This window comes from Falco cherrug, chromosome 6 (assembly GCF_023634085.1).
Source record: "Falco cherrug isolate bFalChe1 chromosome 6, bFalChe1.pri, whole genome shotgun sequence".
NCBI lineage: Eukaryota > Metazoa > Chordata > Aves > Falconiformes > Falconidae > Falco > Falco cherrug.
In genome coordinates, this window is record NC_073702.1 from 5,182,891 (window position 1) to 5,201,740 (window position 18,850).

The following is an 18,850-nucleotide window of genomic DNA, read 5'->3' on the forward strand; positions in this document are numbered from 1 at the left end:
CGGAAGTGCTCTGATCCTTACTAGTCTTCCCTTCATTTGGGTATTTCTGTCAATGCCCAGGAAATTTTTGCAGACCGTATCTAATTACAGAAGGATTCTTTGATGACAATATACTGTTCCACACCACTTCTTACTTAACCGTTTTATATATGTGAATGTTTCGATGTTGTGATTTTGCTGTGTTCCGCCAGTTCCCACTGTTGGTGAACCCGTTTATGGTCATATATATCATATTGCTGTCAGAAATGGAAAGAATCAAAATCATACGAAGATGTGTACATTCTGTGGGGTTAAAACGATTTACTGCCATCTTAGTTTCTGTTTTGTTTACGAAAACAGGCCTGGCGATGGTGAGAAATGAGTTAAAAGTTAAAGCTGGTTTGTATGTAGAAAAAAAATACGTAACTCAGTATGAAATAAAAGTTATATATATGCTTAAAAACATAAGAAAGAGACACCTTAGTGTCAGTCTTAAGCAGCATGATCCCTACCTTCATACTTATTTCTGGTTATTTAATTTAATTCATATTTGAGGCCATATTACTAAAGGGAATGGGATGTAAAATTGAAGGAAATATAAAATAGCAAATGCTTAATGAAAACTTGGAGCTACTGAACAGTATGATGGGGTTTGAATGTCCCTTTTAATCAAAACAGAAACCCTTTCAAGGGTTTGTCAAAGTTCTCCTTATTATGGGGTGCCTGTACTTCAGTGTGACACTTCTGGAGTCTCTAAACTAGAGGGAATGACCGCTATGCCTGTGCTTAGCCAGAACGTTGTGGTTGTCCAGTCTGAACAGCACAGCGCTCTCCTACCCTTGTTACTGGCCAGAGATGTTCTTGCCTGTCCGTTCACCCTAATGCTCCTCTGGGATTTGGAGCTTGCGTAGTAATAGCATTGACTTGCACGGGATCTGCAGAGCTCAGACTAACCCTTTTCCAGACGTACCGACAGTCAGTCGCTTGAGTCAACTTACCTGCTGTCCCTCTGGATCTTGGTGGTGGACGCAGCAACTTTATATAAAGAGTTGAAGAGAATAGCAGGCACTAACTGCATCTGGGGTTCTTTTTATATAGGAAGCCATTAGACAGTATTGCAGAGATTCTTTGTTATTTTTCTACTTGTGATGTCACTTTTGTATTACTGTGCGTATTTTTATTTGCCCTGGTCTATTTTAACTGAGGCCTGCTGCTCTGAATGTGTGTTTACTAGACTTTTCTGGTGCTGCCCCTTTGTCTCTAATAGAAGAGGCACCTGCCTGCTGTTCTTCCATGTTACTGAGTGACAGCCGTCACAAAGAAGCCTGTGAAATGATTTTGTTGAAAAGCTGTTTGTACCATAAACACAAGTTACCGGTGTGCATACATCTTTAATGCACGTCTTGCCTTTTTTGTGGTAGTTCAACTAGAATCAGATTTGCAGAGGTAGCTCTTGCTATTGTGATGAAGCTTGTTACCCTGCTAGGGTTCAGTAACAACTACTGGAGATGCAAAAAAAACCTTATGGATGTAAAGTGATATCTTAAAAGATTTTTTTCATTTTTTTAGGCTACTCACCCAGAATGTTGGTCTTCTTTATGTTGGAAACTTTGACAGACCTTTTGCACAAATTAAGGTACGATTAATAAGCTAGGGGGGGAGGTGGCTATTTAAATTATTTCACTTCTGTATCATTTAAGTCTTGTCTTAGAGAAATCCAAGTTATCAATATAGCTTCAGGAAAAATTATGGGAAATAGTGCTACTTTGGTGATGTTTACCATATTCTGGGTTTTCTTCTAGTTACATCTGTGTACTTGCCAAAGAAGTTTAGGGTTTTTTATCCTTTTGATTAATTTTTACTCTGGGTTAATTATTGGAAGGAAAATGTTTGGGGTGGGGTCTTTTTTTTTAGGTTACCTTGTCAGAGACATTTCAAAACAAAGCCACTTTTGGAACTCTGTAATTCTTTAGTGATCCTTGAGAGGGAAGACACTGCAGTAAAAAGCACAGATTGTTTTCCCGGTATGGATAGATTTATTATGAAAGACTCATACAATTGCTGGAAAATCATTTGTGGTTTATGACTTACTGTTTCTTTTCCTTCAGTCAAACTATAATAATTTCACATTTCTACTTGCCAGTTGCTAATTAGTTACTGTCATGTCACTTACGAACAAAAACATTTTACAAGAATATATGGACTGATTTTGATGGGTTTCGTTAGGATTTTTCTTAGGGCAAGGAGAGGGAGGCATCAACATGTTAGTCATTATGCTGGGATGTGGAAATGGGGTATCCATTTCAGAGTGCTGAAATGTTCCCCTGCCCCAGATGATACCTGTAATGACTTTCTGCACTCTTGGCAGCATTGGTCCCTCCATTGTGTGCACACACTTGTGCCTCTCAGTGTGTTAAAAGCCTTTGTTTTGTTTTACATCAAAATGAAACTTAATTTCCAAAACTCAGATGTGTTCCTTTGCCACATCCCTAATTACATTAGGAAAGAACAGCATTCCCAACTATATCTAGTAAATACCTGTTTTTTATAGCTTAAACCTTAGTATTGTTTTAAAATTACTTGAAAATAACAGATAAATGCTTTTTATCTTCCCTCTCCCTTTTCTGTCGTCTCCCCAGTTCCTATATGTGTATTATTCAGTTTGGCTAATAATCAAACAATTTAAATGTTTCTTGCATGAAACATCTTGCCAGTAGTTTCATCACAAATAAGCTTGTGTGGTTTTGGTGATAATTTCGGAATAGCGCTTGTTTAAATGCTTTATAGAAGTTCTTCCATACTGTTCTCCCTTTCCAAATGAGGCCCCAGTCTCACCCTTAACTGCCCCATCCATTTCTAATAATAAACAGCAAAATGCAGAAGTTTTCCCTATGGCTGGGGAGAGTTTGTAAGGTCACTAGGTGGATTTGGGAGAGAGGAGGTGTACGCTGCACTCATTTTCAGCCATCTGCGGTCGGCAGTGGTACTCCCATCGCTTGCAGTCAGGCAGAGGGCCTTCTGCTCACAGGACAGCTGCAAAGCAGATGCTGCACAGAGTCAGGCTGCAGGACTAAGTATCGTATCACGGGCAAATGCTTAGGGAAACAGTGAAAAAACAGGATAACTATAAGTACGCAGCCAGTTCCCTGCAATTTGCATGCAGGGCCTTTTCTGCTGGAAAAGTTGTATTTGCATCCTGGTTCTTAGTAGACTTAGATGGACCTTCCTCCTTCAATGTGCCTAAGGGATTTTCCACTAAATTTTCAGCATACAAAGCCACACTGTCTCTGTGAGTTAAGGTATTTTATTTCTTTTAAACTTACTGCCTAATAATTCATTTTGATTCAACCTAGACCTTATGTCAGGAAGAATGGTGAGCAGTCATTCCTGACTTTATCTTCTCTTCCACATTACCCCAATCTTGCATCTTCCCAGCTACAAAACTTTAAACTATTTAATTGTTCCCTGTAACCAACCATTCAGTATCTCCAATCAACACTGTTTTTATTCTTCGTACCCTTATGTATTTCTACTGTTGCCTTTTTTAAGGTAAGGAATGGCTCAATATTCAAGACATGAGCACTATAATGCTTTCTCTTTGCTGTTTTTGTATTACAAATGGTACAGTGCTTGATAAATGTCTGACATATTAGTTTAGAGTAGGTTAATATTAGACTTTCTGGTATATTGCTGGTGTAGTTTCATCCTAAGTGTCGTGCTTGCCACAGAGTAGGTATTGTGGATATTCAAAATAACTTTCAGTTACTACCTAGGAAAAACAAAGCTTATTACCCACTAAATTACTGTACATTACGTGGACAGGTTTGAGTAAGCTAATTCCACAAGCTGTACTCCGTAAAACGTAACTTTTATTTTTGAAGCTATAGGCATATATGGGCATACATTTGCACACCGTTGCTTTGCTTTGTTTCAGATGCTAAAGGTAATCCTGAAGTAGCAAGCTAATTTGTCTCAGGGTCATCTCTTCTGTGGCTTGTATTATTAGCTGCAACTGGGAAATGGCATACAGTTAACAAAAACAATGTTTTTTTAATTGAGGCTCCCATATGATTGCTTGGAGATTCTAGAAGGATGTTGGCAGCATGAGAGCAGGAGGGCCTGGTGTAGAGTGATAAGGTTGCAACTCCATCGAGATCCTCAGCACCAAAAATGATTGAGCGTTGGTGCTGCGAAAAGAAATGTATGTATTCTGGAGATGTACAGTGGTCTTTTGCAGCTATTGACACAAGTTTCTTTCCTTCTTCCCCCGGCAGTTCTTCAGATCTTTCATACGTGGTTGCTAATGATTCCCCCAGTTAAAGACCTGTGAGCCGCATTTGGTCCTGGAATATCTATAAGGCAGAGTCTTTGTAACCTTTTAGTTCAGATACACTTTTGCTCACTGTGTGATGGATTGGTCTCTCTCATTATATAAATTACCCACCCGTGTTCATTTGCAAACATCCCAAGTATCATGTATTCCGTTAAGATACGGCATTTCTTGCATTATGGAATGCCCCAAACCACTACGCTCCTCCGTCAGTGTAGATTTATGACTTGAAAGTGAAGCATTGTTATACAGCACTACTTCCAATGCATTTTAGTGCACTTTCAGTTGGACAAATAGGAGTGTTACCAGGCCTTTGAAATATTCATAGTAAACATATAAACTGCCATGCTAGTACTCATAAATTCATGTTATAATTTATGTGCATTTACAAAACTGCAAAGAGAGAAACTCCTTATCAAAGTATCCCTTCCCAAAAGTAAACAAGTTTGATTTTTCCAGAACTTTGCAGGAGATAATTGCACCAGTGTCTTTGATGATGAAGGCTATAGCTAGCAAGTCTGGGAGAAGAGTTTGAAATACTAACATCTCTTCTAGGATGATTTTTTCTGTGTCTGTCTTTCTCCTATCAATAATTCATTAATACTTATTAATATTTATAATGTTTCTGAGACATAGATGAACTCGTAAGATTAACCGAAATTACCTGATCTTCCTCCTGACTTGCTTTCAGTAGTGTCAGTGGTAGTACTTCATAAATGTTTGATCTCTCTATTTCATTATAGAAAAGGAAAAAAAAAAAAGAGTGAAGCATTCAGTCCTCAAGGTTTCGAATCCTGTATCTGATAGCAGATAAATTGGAAGAAGTGGGGAAAGAAGTGTTTTCCTGGCTAGAGGAATCTGCCTAGGACTTTTCTTTTCCAATAATGTACCAGTTCATAGATTTTGTGTATTGCTACTTTGAACAGAGTTCATGGTACAGAACTTTTCAGTTATTGTATAGTGTTTGTGACTGCTTTTTTCTAGGGTAATATTCACTAAGTTTCAGTGAGTTCAGTGGGTTATAAAAACGATGGCTGTTTCAGGTGCTGAGAGTATTAAATGAATTAATGATTTGAAAGTCAAATTCTCTGTGGCAATGAATTCTCATTGTATTTCCAGGGGACTATTCTTTAAGATTATATTGAAGGAATCAATTTCACAGAGAGTAGTTTCTCTTAATAATTCTATTTTGTTTCTAAATGAAATTATTCTAAATTATTGCTTAATTCTAGTGTCTGTTCAAAGGTGTTGTAGAACAGTTTCACCATAAATGTTTATGTTTGGGTTTTTTTTCCCATTTAAGTAGCGGTGCTAGTGGTAGTAGTAGTTACTGTCATATACTTCTGCATTCATTCAAAGAACTTCAGAGCAATTCAGTGATTTGCAGCTTTCTTTGGCTCTTAAGTGGTTGTATTTATTAAATATCTCTTGGAAACTGGATGAAACAAGAAAGGTTTCTATAAGTGACAATCTTGATCGGCAAGATAGAGCATTGACATCAGCTGTAATTAACTGGCAAACTTTCTTAAATCTATCTACATTAAGTTATTGTTAGTATTCTTTTAGTAAAATGCAGCTATTAAGGCAAAATCTTTATCATAGAAATTTTGTGTTTACTGGAAGTAACTACATCCATTGTCCCAGCATACGTAATAGTCACCTGATGGAAGGGTATGTTACAGTTTAACCTGTTTACAGAGCAAGGAGTCTTGATGACATATATGACACGTTTTTAAAATAGAGATTTGATCAATGTAGATTAGAAAGAAAACTTAGCAACGCTATATCCAGTAATTATAACTATAAAGAAAATTATATTGTTTAATCAATTTATTAAGATGGTAAGTTTTTGCAGTTCAGTTCCTAGTTGCTTCTGGGATTAGGGGAAAGTGTTCAGTACACTCTGTTCTCCATTATTAATCGGTAATGAAGCTTCTGGCAGTCTTTACTATTGAGCTAATGACTAGTTTCATTTTGGGCTCTTAACACATTAAATTACCATTTAAATAAAGATTAATTACTGCTATTTTATTTTTAGTATTTTAAGAGTAGTTATTAAAAAGTTTCATAATAAATACTACTTTGTTCAAGATAGAATTGTTTGATTTAATAGAATATGAGGACAGTTATGGTGAAAAGAGTATTTTGGAAATAGTGATGTGTTCTTAGTATTTTGTTTCTATGGTAGGAGCCCAGTGGAAAGATTCTGAAAGTTTTAATTTTGCTTCTGGGCAACTTGCTGCTGTAGTTACAGCAGCCTTGCTGTCAAGGACTAGCAAGAAATCAAGCTCTCTGCTCTGGCCCGCAGCTCAGTAACCATTATCTATGATTTTGTTAAACTTGAGAACAGTATTGCTGATTGCTGAGAAGCTAAACGTACCACCTACACTCCGGGAATGCAGTTTGGGTCTAAGCTATTATTTGCCCAACTGCCTCATTTTCCCTTGGCAAATTCACTTTTAACTTAAAACATGAAGCATAGTGGAGTTCTGCCAGAGAGAGGCCTTACAGCAGGTAATCACCCCAGAATAATTTTTCCGGTAATATCACATCAAAACCAGTAGACCCTCCAGATACACATACATCCACCTTTACTTCTGCAGGCAGCTTTGCAGCACCTCAGAGAATTCCCAAGAGCTGAACCATCTTCAACACAGCTCTGTTACCTTTGTCCAGACACTGAGGCTCAGCCGATGTCTGAGAACCAGGCTAGACCTAATTCATGACTTCTTCAGCAGTATCAAACGAGCAGTATCTGTAGGTGATTACTGAAGTGATTGGCCACAATTTGCTGAACAATCTTCTCCTGAAAGAAGAGGGAAAAGGAATGAATTGGTGAACTTGCTGCTTCCAAGAGCTTGTTTCTTAAGCTAGGATAAGCTGCTGATTTCTTAGCTGAAGCTGGCATGGTTTTCCTCCCTGAGCGGCAGTGACTTCTACTACCAATTAGTGATGCCAAACCTGGGTGGACTGCCACTGTCTAGTCACAGAGGACAGATACAGAGCGCCTTGTTAGGGTACAGCTCTTCAGACTTACTTCAGATCTAGGAGGTGAATCAGTACAACTTTCGCCATACACTCAGTTGCTGTCCTTACAGAGCTCCGCAATGACAGCGTGGTCTGTACAGTCTTTTAGGAAAATAGGTGTAAAAGTTTTCCCTTTATGCCTGTTGACAGCCAGTAGGAGTATGCTGATGCCCTAATTATTTGATGCTTTGCTTACTGGACTTTCATACACACCGAGAGATGTTTGCATTCACTACCACAGCAGGAAAAGGCTTCTTTTTTATCACATGGTGAAGTCATAATCTGGGTTTTGTTTCTGTTGCCTATCTCCCTTTCTTATTATTTTGTGCTGTTACTGTATCTTATGCGATGTGAAATGCCATAGACTAAAACAGAAGGGTATCATGCCTTCAGCTTGAAGATGACGACAAATACAGCCCTAGAATCTCTGGAGCGAGATGTTCCTGAGAAAAAGGAAATACAGATTTATCTGTAGGTGTTTGATTCTGGTTGTTCACGTTGAAGACAAATGATTTCAAACTGAAAGAGATACCACTGAGCTGAACAGAGGCCTGTCAAATTAAAGAAAAATAGTAGTAACTTGCTTGGTTAGCTTAGTAAGATAGTGTCAGAGAAGGATTCTTTCATCTTCATATTAGCAGAGTTAACACAGGTGGTGAGGGGAAGAAGGGGAGATTATTTTAAACTAGGAAAGTAATGATAGGAGAACAAATGGGTTATGCTGAACAGAAATAATTTTATTCTGAAAGCTGAAGAATACTTTTGAGTGCTACAGATCTGGAATTATACTTCCACTAGGAAAAAAAAACACCTTTACAATGTTGAGAAGGGATGTGATAATTACATGATGTGATAGCTGTGAAAGGAGGAGGTATACTCAGATAATCTGGGTTCCTATGTTTCATTAAACACAGTCACTCTGAATTAAAACACACAGACTGAGGAGAAAGCTGCATAATATTCTACCTCTCTGAAGTTCTAACTCCATCCTTAGGATAAAGTAATCAACATTCACAATATATACTTATTCTTGTTAACCATCCTCAAACAGAACTGGTGGGTGGCTCTAATGTTCGAGAGTTTTGTGGGATGTTACAGCAGGATTTTCATATCCTCTTGGTAGATGTGGAAGCTGCACTGGGCATCACTGGAATGGCTAGTATTGGGCTGTTGAGAAGCTGCATAAGGACATCCTTCTCTTTTTCTTACTCCGTCTTTTTGTGAAAACCACCTGTATTAGTGCGTCACGCAGAAATCAGCACATGCAAACAGTTTTAGCACCAACACTTAAAAAGTAGGACTGATTGCTAGGTAATCTTTCCAAATAAATTTCTCAGTAGAGTAGGAATTTAAGCTTTGTTCCTTATTTTTATTGTTACAAGATGACAATGTACAGTCTCCTCATGGGAAGCCATACCATGCTGAGGTAATGCCTTCTGGTGCCTGAACCTGTCCTCCTTTTCCATTCCTTCCTTCCTTGGGCACTGATTTCACATGGAGGACTGAGTCAAATTCAACATCTTAGTTTTTATGTTCAGGGTGCTTGTATGATATGGGATGTATGAAAAGTTAGCTGGCGTAGGGTTACGGGCTGTGTTGGCCTTCCTCAGGGATGCAGGAAGGTTTTGCATTAAAAATAAGTTAATTTTCAGCAGCGAGAGGGTTTTCAGGGGCGCAGCCTAGGACTTGAAGTGAACCTGACAGGACCTGGAGTGGTTACACATCTCGAAATGTTCTGTCCCAAGTTCAAGGTGCCTTTCTTTGACTTTGTGTCTGTCGTGGTTTAACCCCAGCCAGCAGCCAAGCACCGCGCAGCCGCTCGCTCACTCCCCCTCACCCAGAGGGATGGGGAGGAGAGTCGGAAAGGAATGTAAAACTCAAGGGTTGAGGTAAGAACAATTTAATATGTAAAGCAAAAGCCGCGCACACAAGCAAAGTAGAACAAGGAATTCATTCGGCACTGCCCATGGGCAGGCAGGTGCTCAGCCGTCCCCAGGAGAGCCGGGCTCCATCACACGTAACGGTTACTCGGGAAGACAAACGCCATAATGCCAAACGTCCCCCCCTTCCTTCTTCTTCCCCCAGCTTATATACTCAGCGTGGTGTCACATGGCATGGAATACGTCTCTGGCTAGCTTGGGTCACCCGTCCTGGCTGTGTCCCCTCCCAATTTTCTGTGCCCCCCCAGCCCTCTGGCTGGCAGGGCCCAAGGAACTGAAAAGCCCTTGACTTAGTATAAACATCACCCAGCAACAACTAAAACCATCCGTGTCCTATCGACAGCGACATCGTTCTCACATCACAGGCAGAACACAGCACTGTACTAACTACTAAGAAGAAAATTAACTCTGTCCCAGCTGAAACAAGGACAATAATCTGAAAATACTAAAAAACAAAATTCTGAATTCGTGACAGCAGTACAGGAACTCTTGAGAGGTAAAAAACTGCCCTGCCCACGCAGTTTGTATCTTGTAAACAAGATGAGTGAGGTGCTAGAGAGAATTTACAGAACAAACTGCAAGTTAGAAAATGTTGTAAGGTGCTAGCAAGAAATCACCCACTGCTCATTCCTAAGTTACATGTTTGTTAAAGGCAGCAAATTTTGCTCATTTTGAAGACAGGATACCTTTGAACCATTACTTTTGAGAATTAGTTGGGGAAGAAAAAAAGCATATGGCTTAATTCTTTATCTCTTGACTTCCTTTCATTTCTCTACATCTTGGCATTCTTTGCTGCAGCTTTTCTCAAAAGCAATTACTGACTTGTAAGGGCAAGGGGGTCCTGACTGCCTGTGTGTTTGTATAGTCCCTGGAACGTTAGAGCCCTCAGTCCTGCCTGGGAATGTTAAGACACCAGTAGTATAAATAAATAGTAATATATTTCATGTGTGCATTTATATTATAGTAAATGCCACCATACACTTGGCATATTTATTCTCTATAGACACATTGAGAGGGAAAAAAATACTAAAAATTAATAAAAATGATCTAGCCTTGGAACTGGTGATGTAAACAGGAAAAAAAAAAACCAACCTAGAAAATCTGCATGAGCACTACAAAAACTGAAGCAGTGATTTTGTATGCTGTCACAATTTCTGCCCCTGAGAACAAAATGTTAATGAGCTATAATTTATAAATTCACTCTGTTCTCATGGATCAGTCCTCATTTTGCTTTTTGTCATGATTACACTTATGAATTCAGTTTAAAAATTTGTTCTTTGTAAAGCATGTGGTTTTCCATAGAAGTGCACAGAATTAGGAAGATTACCTCTGCAGTTTTCTGTTGTTGCTGCCAGTAAGATAAAATAATTGGTGCTGGGTTTTGGACCATGATTGGGAAGGGGGGGCAGGGGCGGGGCAGCTTTTGTTATTTCAACTCCCAGCAGTTTGTTGTTTTTTTTTTAAATCAATCCAGTTTGTTCTTGCTAAGCATAGGGTAAATTAAGCCTTCTGGAAAGGTTAAAATAATAGCTAATTGATTGTAGATATTAATTTATTGGTGGTGGTGGTTGTTTTGTTTGGTTTTTTTTTTAGTTTTCTATTTACTTCTGTATTAACTGTTTAAGAAAAAAAGTCTTCAGATGCTTTTAATGAGTATTGTAAAAATGAACAGATTGCAGTTTCTTAAGCCTTCCATCTCCTGGGCTTTGGAATACAAATACATCCTAACAATAGAAAATTGGTATGATACTACCTCATTTTCAAAAAGCTTAGAAAAACAAGGGCTTACAAAAGAACCTTGTGAAATCCAAGAGAAGCAGATGCAGGGTTGTGTATCAGGGACAGAGCAAGCCAGAGCCTTAACTGGCTGCACAGCAGCTCTGCAGAAAAGCACCTGAGGGTCTCGGTGGCAACAAGTTGAACACGAGCCAGCTATGTGCCCTTGCATTGGTAAAGGCCAACCATACCCTGGGTTGTGTTAGGTAGAGCATAGCCAGCAGGTCAAGGAAAGTCGGTGTTCTCTGCTGAAGCATTTGTGACATGCATCTGGAGTAACGGTGCGCTGTTCTGGACTCCCTGGTGCAGGAGAATTCACCCCGCTGGAGCAATTCCTGCGGGGGTCATGACAGAGTAGAGCAAGTGGCGTATGAGCAGAGGCTGAAGAAACTGGGTTTGTTTAGAAGAGAAGGGAAGAAGGGGGACTAATTGCAATCTTCCACCACCTGAAGTAAGATTGCAGAAGAAAGAGTGCCAGACACTTCTCAGAGATGCTTGGGGAAGGGGAAGAGGGATTTATGGAAAAAAAAAATCACGGTGAGATCAGTTGGGCATGGCAGCCCGCTGCCTGGAGAGGCTGTAAAATCTCTGTCATTGGAGATTTTCAAAATTTAACTGGAAAAGGCCCTGAGCAACCTGACTCACCCGTTAAGTTAACCCAGCCTAGAGCTGAAGGTGGGGTTGGGTGATGGCTGGACGTCCCTTCTAGCCTGAATTTTTCAGGGTCTGTGACATTCTAGAGTACGGGCAGTCACCTTTGTGAAATGTAACTACTTCTTAAGGATATGTAAAACTGCATCATTTGTTGTGTTTATTAGGAAATTATACAGTTTGGTATTGCTGAGTCTCCACTGTTACTGATTGAATAGAGCTTAATTTCAGTCCATAATATTAACATAGAGTATACCAGTCAATTCTTCCTCCTTATCTTTTCCTATGGCTGCAACCATAACTTGCATTATACAAGGCTTTCAGTTCTTCCATTCTTAGTATCTTGGGTTTTTCTTGTTAAATGTTTACCTTTGTAAGTGGCTAGTTTTCTCATAATATCAAAAATACAAAAAGATGCATCTTTTTTTCCTTTAAGAGGTAGTATTGCATTACCTTCCAGAGATCCTGTGGGTCTCTTTCAGAGAATATGCTGTGTTTTCTTCACTAAAATGTTTATTTAGAAGAAGAAAGGATTTTTTTTTCCTTTGAAGTCATTCTGCAGCTATTTTCATGGGATGACACAGTATTCTTAATGGAGTGTGTGGTGTATATTTGAGAATAAAGTGTCTTAAACTAAAAATCTGTGAGCATAACTGGAACTGAGAGAAGCTGGTGTTCTCAGGAATGTCTCTAAAACTTCAGAGGTTTATAGATTATTCAGAACCATATAACTAATTTTTGTAAGAATTGTAGCAAGAAAAGAAATTGGAAGTGTCAGCACTGGCTAGATTCGTAGCAAAACTCAAGAGTAACAAGCTGGAAGAAGAGTAGCCAGTGGCTAGCTGTTGGATGTAAACCCACTGAGAAGACGTTGTAAATGTACAAAATGGGGTGTAAATGTTGTGCATAATGGGTGTTAGCAAGGGAAGACGAGTGCATAGCAGCATACAGCACAGGACATCTGAGTACTGTAGAGACAAAGCTTGTGTATATGCTGGGAAGTCGTGGTCATGCTAACATTCATACCTTCCCTTCTCTTCCAGTCTTGTCTGTGACCGCTGTTCCAGCAGCAACACTGACTCTTAGGAAAAGCCTCCAAAATTAATCCCGAAGACCATTCATATTTTCTTTTTCAGTTTTTTTGTTGGAGTACTTTTGTCATGACTTTGTCATCTCACCTGTGAGATTAAGGCAACCAGCAATTTTTTAATGCATTGGGGATGGTTGATGTGGAGCTTCCGGTTTCATTTAATTTTATAAATAATGAGATTTGAAACCAGCAGCAGCTAATATATGTGCCATCAGACTTTCGTTTTCATAATTTTATTTTTTTGTCTCAGCATTCCTTCTTGAATTAATTTCCTTTCTTACCTTCCTCGATAATTTTCCAAATATTTACTGTTGACCCCATACAGATACTATTCTGAGAAGCACAGTCATACAGAAAACTGGATTTTCAAAGTGATAAGCAGATTGTGCTTACAGTGTCTTTCCTATGCCTGGTGGTATGAAAACATACCACATAAATGCGAGCATTAGGACATGCCGATTATGTCTCATTAAAATAACACATTAGTAGATAGATAGTTTTTTTCTGTACTGAAGAGATGGCAAAACGAAAGGGTTAAGTTGTGTCTCTGAACCATAAAGTTATTGCTCACTACCAACTAAAAATTGCTGAGAAAGATGACTGGGAATGAGAGGTTTGTTTTAGCAATAAATGAGCATAGATATTGCAGATATTTCTCATCTGCATTGCCTTGAGCCCTTATACTTGTCACAGTGGAATAACTGATCAGGTCATTGTAAAGCTGCCAAATTTCTCGTGCTGTAGTGCAAGTTGTGCTTTGCTATTGTGCTCATCCTCTTTGTCACATTGTTCTTTCCCAGGCTTGAGTGTTTGACAGTGTTCTGGCTCCCGTACGTGGGTGATTGGGGTTGGCACCATCTTTTGTTTTGCTTTCTTATGTTTTACAAAAATCATCTTGCAGAAGAGGATGATTTGTCCATGATGATTTTAAGCTCTTGAACATGGTAATTTGTTGCTGCAGCTGTTCCTGTGTTATAACTGCATTGTCAAACCTGGTTTGGGTGTGCTTCTGCACAGAGAGAGTGCAATTTGTTCTGAGTAATTGAAGATACCTTGACGACAACAGCTGTTTATGGGGCTGGCTCCTGTGCTTGACTGAGTTGCAGCAGGGACTGTTTTTTCCTTTGATGTAGACAAGCCCATGCTTACTTTCCATAAATGCAACTGCATTTCCATTTTCTTTTGACTGTAGTACAATACTCAAACAGTATAGCAGTGTGCTCAAGCTTCTCACGAGTTTTAGGCAATTTAGAAAACTTTTTGTAGATAATTGTCTTCTCGGAGAAAGTAGTGTCCTAAATTTGTGTGCTTATTGTTTCCTTCAGAAATTATTCTTTTCATGTCATATTTGTTATCATAATTGTTCTTAATTAATCTGTTCTGATTTTTATACTAAGTTCTTCATTTTATCTTTCTGCATTAGAGACTACTGTTGGTACTGCAAGCAAGTGAAGTAAAAGCTGTAGAACGGGCAACAGACAAAGAGAAAAAGTAGATACAAAAACTAGTTTCTAAAAAGAATTATAAAAAACAGGCCCTATTAGGATTTTTTTCTGATCAGATGAGACAGCAAAAGGTATTCAGTCCTTTAGGTCTTTTTTTAATTGTTTATTGTTTTGAACTATCATGAGAAGGTCAGTCACGATCAGGCTGGAGGGGGGAAAAGAAAGCAAATTGTTGTTTTGAACAGTTTACAGACAGAGTATATCTAAATTTGTTAAGCTTTTTAGAGGTGAGTTATTTTGAGTATAAACTGAACAAATGAGGTTGAACTTGATAAATGAGCTTGAACTTGTAGTACCTTTGCGAAATGCAGATTATAATGTCTTTAAAATAAATTGCACATGAATAAATCAAGATGTTGAAGTTGAAAAGGGTGAGAGATGGTGTAACAGGGAAATTCTTTGACTAGGAAATTGTTTCATAGACCTTTCTTTATAGTATATATAAAACACATAGTGAACATCATGAATGAGAAATATTTTAAATGTCAGATACTGATAAGATTGGAGAAAACCAGTTGATGGCAAAAATTACTGTATTGAGAGGTACCGTGCTGCTCTAGGACTAGTAAAAGGCAAATGCAGATTAAATTTAGATAAATGAAAAAGAATAGGCCTGCAAACAATAACACAGAAGGTGGAAGAAATATCGAATGAGATAATTATGCAGGATACTAGCTTACAAAGGAAAACGGGTTGTGGATAATATCCTGTCTAATTATAATACCTATAAAGGAGGATAGTCACATGAACTAATTTCAGCCACCCTGTACCCCACAGGCTCCCTGTGGGAAACAGCTGAATCCAAGGGTGAATCTGGGAACCTCTAAGAAAAGCGCCTGACAGTTGCCTTGCTGGGTCTTCTAAATTGCTTCTAGAGGTGCCAGTGTCTCTCAGTGGATTACATGCCGAAACTAGCTCCTAAATTTTAAGTACCTAAAGTAATGGTGCAAATACTCATCTTGCCTGTCTCTCTGGGACTTTTCCAATTATGAGATTAAAGGCTGGAGTAAACCCAAATTGGTATTGTGCAGCTGTTTTAACTGCAAGTGAGCATTTACAGTATAGTATTCCCCACAGACAAGCATTGTGCCTTAAATGTCACTTCAGCTACGGCTAATAGATTTTTCAGAAATCCATTTTTTCCACCGTTTCTATCCTTAAATATAATCTGTAAAACCAGATAAATCCTGCAAGCTTAGGCTCTGTTAGACCTCTGATGAGAGTCGGTGGCTCTTAGAGAAGGTTAGCAAATAGGAAAGGAGGTAGAATTAAACTAGATTGTGCCCATGAAAGGCTGGCCTGTAGGCAAAAAGATGAGTTTTCATATTAGTAAAAGTAGAAGGATGCTTATCTCCTACACAAGGAAGTGATAAATAGCACCTGTATGATTAGAAGAATGCCTTTGATACCTAGAAAGCAGTAATCCTAGGGGGAAATTAAGCTGTAAATCAGTAAGTCAGGTAAGTTTGTTTGGGTTTGCATTCTTAATTTGTTTTCTGTTTGCATGATTTACAGTGAAATACTTAATTAAATGATTTTTTTTTTCATCAAGTTGGCTTTCACAGTTTTCACTGCAAGGGTCATATACACCTCTGCTTGGCAGTATTCCGGAGTGATTATAGTATTTGTAAAATTTTGCAGTTGAGACAGAAGTATATACTAAAACTCAGTTGAATAATAGTGATGCAGCATCGTGTTATATAATAGTCAACAAAACAATTATTTATTTGCTTTTTGTTTGACAGTAGTAAAATCACTGCAGTTTTGTCTTTCTAGCAGAAAGTGAGAATAAAAGTAAAGAACAACAGAGCTCAGTGGTGCTATTATATTTCGGCAAATTGAAGTTTTCAAAATGCCACTTCTGCTTCTCTCCAAAGGAAAAAAAGGTTGATTGTAGAGAAAATAGCATGTTATATCTTTAGGGAAAATAATGTAGAAAGATTTGAAAAGGAAAGATCAGAGATGTGGCAGCATTGTTAGAACCATTGTGCAGACACTTTATTTGTATTGCTGAGAACTGTAGATGTTTTCATTTAGTGGGGAGGAAACTGTAAATATGCAATATTGCTTTTTATGTTACTAACTTCAGTGAGTTACTGTTTAATTGGCATACAGAAAATTTTCTGCCAGTGACTTTACAACCAAATGCTGTAATGAAATGTCACTTCTTTTCAGAAAAATGTTACTTTCCCTTGATTAGCTGAAATACTAAATCCGTTTCAGTAAATGAATCTATTGATTTTAGCTTAATGTGTTGTAATAAAAAATATTTGAGTATGTTCTCATTTGGTAGATTCATGAGATGCCGTGCTGGATTCTGTACGGGCCCCGATGTGAATTTTTAATCTGTTTTTCGTACGTGAAGCAGAGAAGTCAGCATTGGTACAGAAGGGAAGTAAAGACCCAGGTTCTGCTGGAGGACAGTTCTCTCACCTGAGCTCTGCAGAGGTCATCCACAGGCTTTGTTTCACTGGGCCAGCCAAGACCCTGACAGTGCTTTTAAGAGGGAATGAGGCTATAGCAAAATGGTGCTGTAAAGCTTCTTGATTCAGCTGCGCAGTCTGCTAGGATTCAGCCCGTCCTGCAGAGGTGTTTAGTATCACCCGTGGTCCTCACTGCGCTGGGGAGCTGCCCATTGCCTGCATCTTAATGCTGCACCACACAAGAAATAAAATGCCCGAGTAGTGTCATACGTCAACCTCCCCAGTTGTAATTTAACAGTAATACAGACAAGTGCAACGCAGCTTCTGCTTAATTTCATTAGTGGGTCATGGTTAGCCACGCTTGATTGCTGACCATTGCAGGAGCAGATTAATTAAGTGTTGTAGCATTTCCTATACACAAACTTCAACCTCGGAAGAAACCTGTGTGGGATGTAGGGTAGAGGCTGGTCTATAGTAGAAGCAATGTAAAGGAATACGCAAAACCAGAACTAGAGACAAGAATGGTTTTGTTCTTTTACACGATAACGCAAGATAGAATTACTGTATTTTCCTGCATGATCACATTTTCTTTCTACCTGTTACATTTTGGATGCCATTAATGCTTAGAAAGAGGTTTTAGAGTAACTTAACTTCAACAGAAGGAAAACAAAGGACATTTCTGAGTAATTTAGAAGGACGCTTATGAATCCGTGAGTCAGAGGTTTTGGACTTAAAATACTGAAGTTAATGCTAAAGCAAACAGACCCTGAACTACTTAATTACTAGCTTGTTAATATTTCATTCAAAACTTTAAGGAAAAAAATCTGTAATTAGTAATTAGTGCTAGTAGTTATAGCAGGAAACTACAAACTAAGGCTTTTGCATTTCAGTTCATGGATTTCCCCACTGTGTGTGCTCTTGCCTGGCACATCAACTCCCTTTTACCTTGGGCTTTTCAGCTGTAGAATTGTGAACATAAAACTCTTCTATCTAAAGCTAATGAACCTGGTTATATATATAAGAATACACTTTTGAGATTATTGGGCAACAGGTTACAGACTTGCCATTGCCATGACCTGGTTTTTCTTTCTCTTATCTCTTTCCAGCGGTGCCTGTTCTAGAGAAGAGCCTTTAAGAATTTTTTCTTTCCTATCTGGAATTGGTAGTGATGTTGGCTGGCTCTAGAATGGGTGTATGATGTTACTTGTAATGCTGTTACATCATGCGAAGAGCAAACCAAGCATTTCCAGCTGTATTTGTTGAAGAGCTAATGCTGTTTCCATCCTGGGCCTCAGGCTGGGGAGGGTGGCTGCTCAAACACAACTGTAGCACTTGAGCACAGCACTCAAATTAGGCTCTGAGTTCTGGAGAATTTAAGAATCAGCCCATGCAGAGGTCTTTGCAGGCCACAGCTTTATGGGGAAGGGTTTTTTGGAGAAATCATCTGGTTAGAAAACTCAAGAGACTTTTCTTGGCTTCGCTTGCCTTAACTCTTGCAGGCTGAGTAAAGTAATTTTGTGAAATAACAATGAAGACTAAATATTGTTGCTTGCGTTTGTTAATGATCTAGTATACAATAACGAAGTGTATGAGCAAAGCCACGAGAATTGTGCTCATGTACAGCATGCTTTCCTAAATTTCCTGTCTTTCAGGGCTTTGGCAGGGCCAACTATCAAACCATTAATTATCTCCTGTTGTCAGCACTCCGCGTTCAAAATTGTAAACTGACTTAGTCGATAGTAGAACAGAAACTCTGATAAAATCCTTATTGATTTGTCTAGAAATACTGCTGCCCAAACAGATCAAGAAGTTCATAGGTTTCTTGGACCACAGCTGGCAAAATCCATAAAATCCTTTGAAGCCAGTTGTGACTCTTCCAAGTCCATGAATATTGTCCATTCTTCTGCCTCATGATTACTGCAGTCTGCTGCCCCACCCCACATCCATTACCGTGGTGTCCTGGGAAATCTGGCTTCCCAACTCTGCAGATTCATCAATAATACGGAATGGAAAGGAAGGAGGGGTTTGCAATGAAAGGTAAAGCAGTAAGATCCCCTCTCCAGCCTAATTTACCGACAAATTTGTGCCATTGATGGATTAGCCCTTGTTTACCTTTCTTTCAGAGGACT

At 38.8% G+C, this 18,850-nt stretch overlaps 1 protein-coding gene across 4 annotated transcripts in view; it reads left to right on the forward strand.

Annotated features, from left to right (window-relative positions):
• RNGTT (RNA guanylyltransferase and 5'-phosphatase) overlaps window positions 1–18,850 on the forward strand; it is a 193,437-nt gene that overhangs the window by 157,685 nt on the left and 16,902 nt on the right. For 3 of the 4 annotated variants that reach the window (XM_055713704.1, XM_055713706.1, XM_055713705.1), the window contains one exon: window positions 1,549–1,615. The exons of the other annotated variant lie outside the window; for it this stretch is intronic. In XM_055713704.1, coding sequence (XP_055569679.1) covers window positions 1,549–1,615 — 67 coding nt within the window. The remainder of the gene's footprint in view (window positions 1–1,548; window positions 1,616–18,850) is intronic. 4 annotated transcript variants of the gene reach the window in all.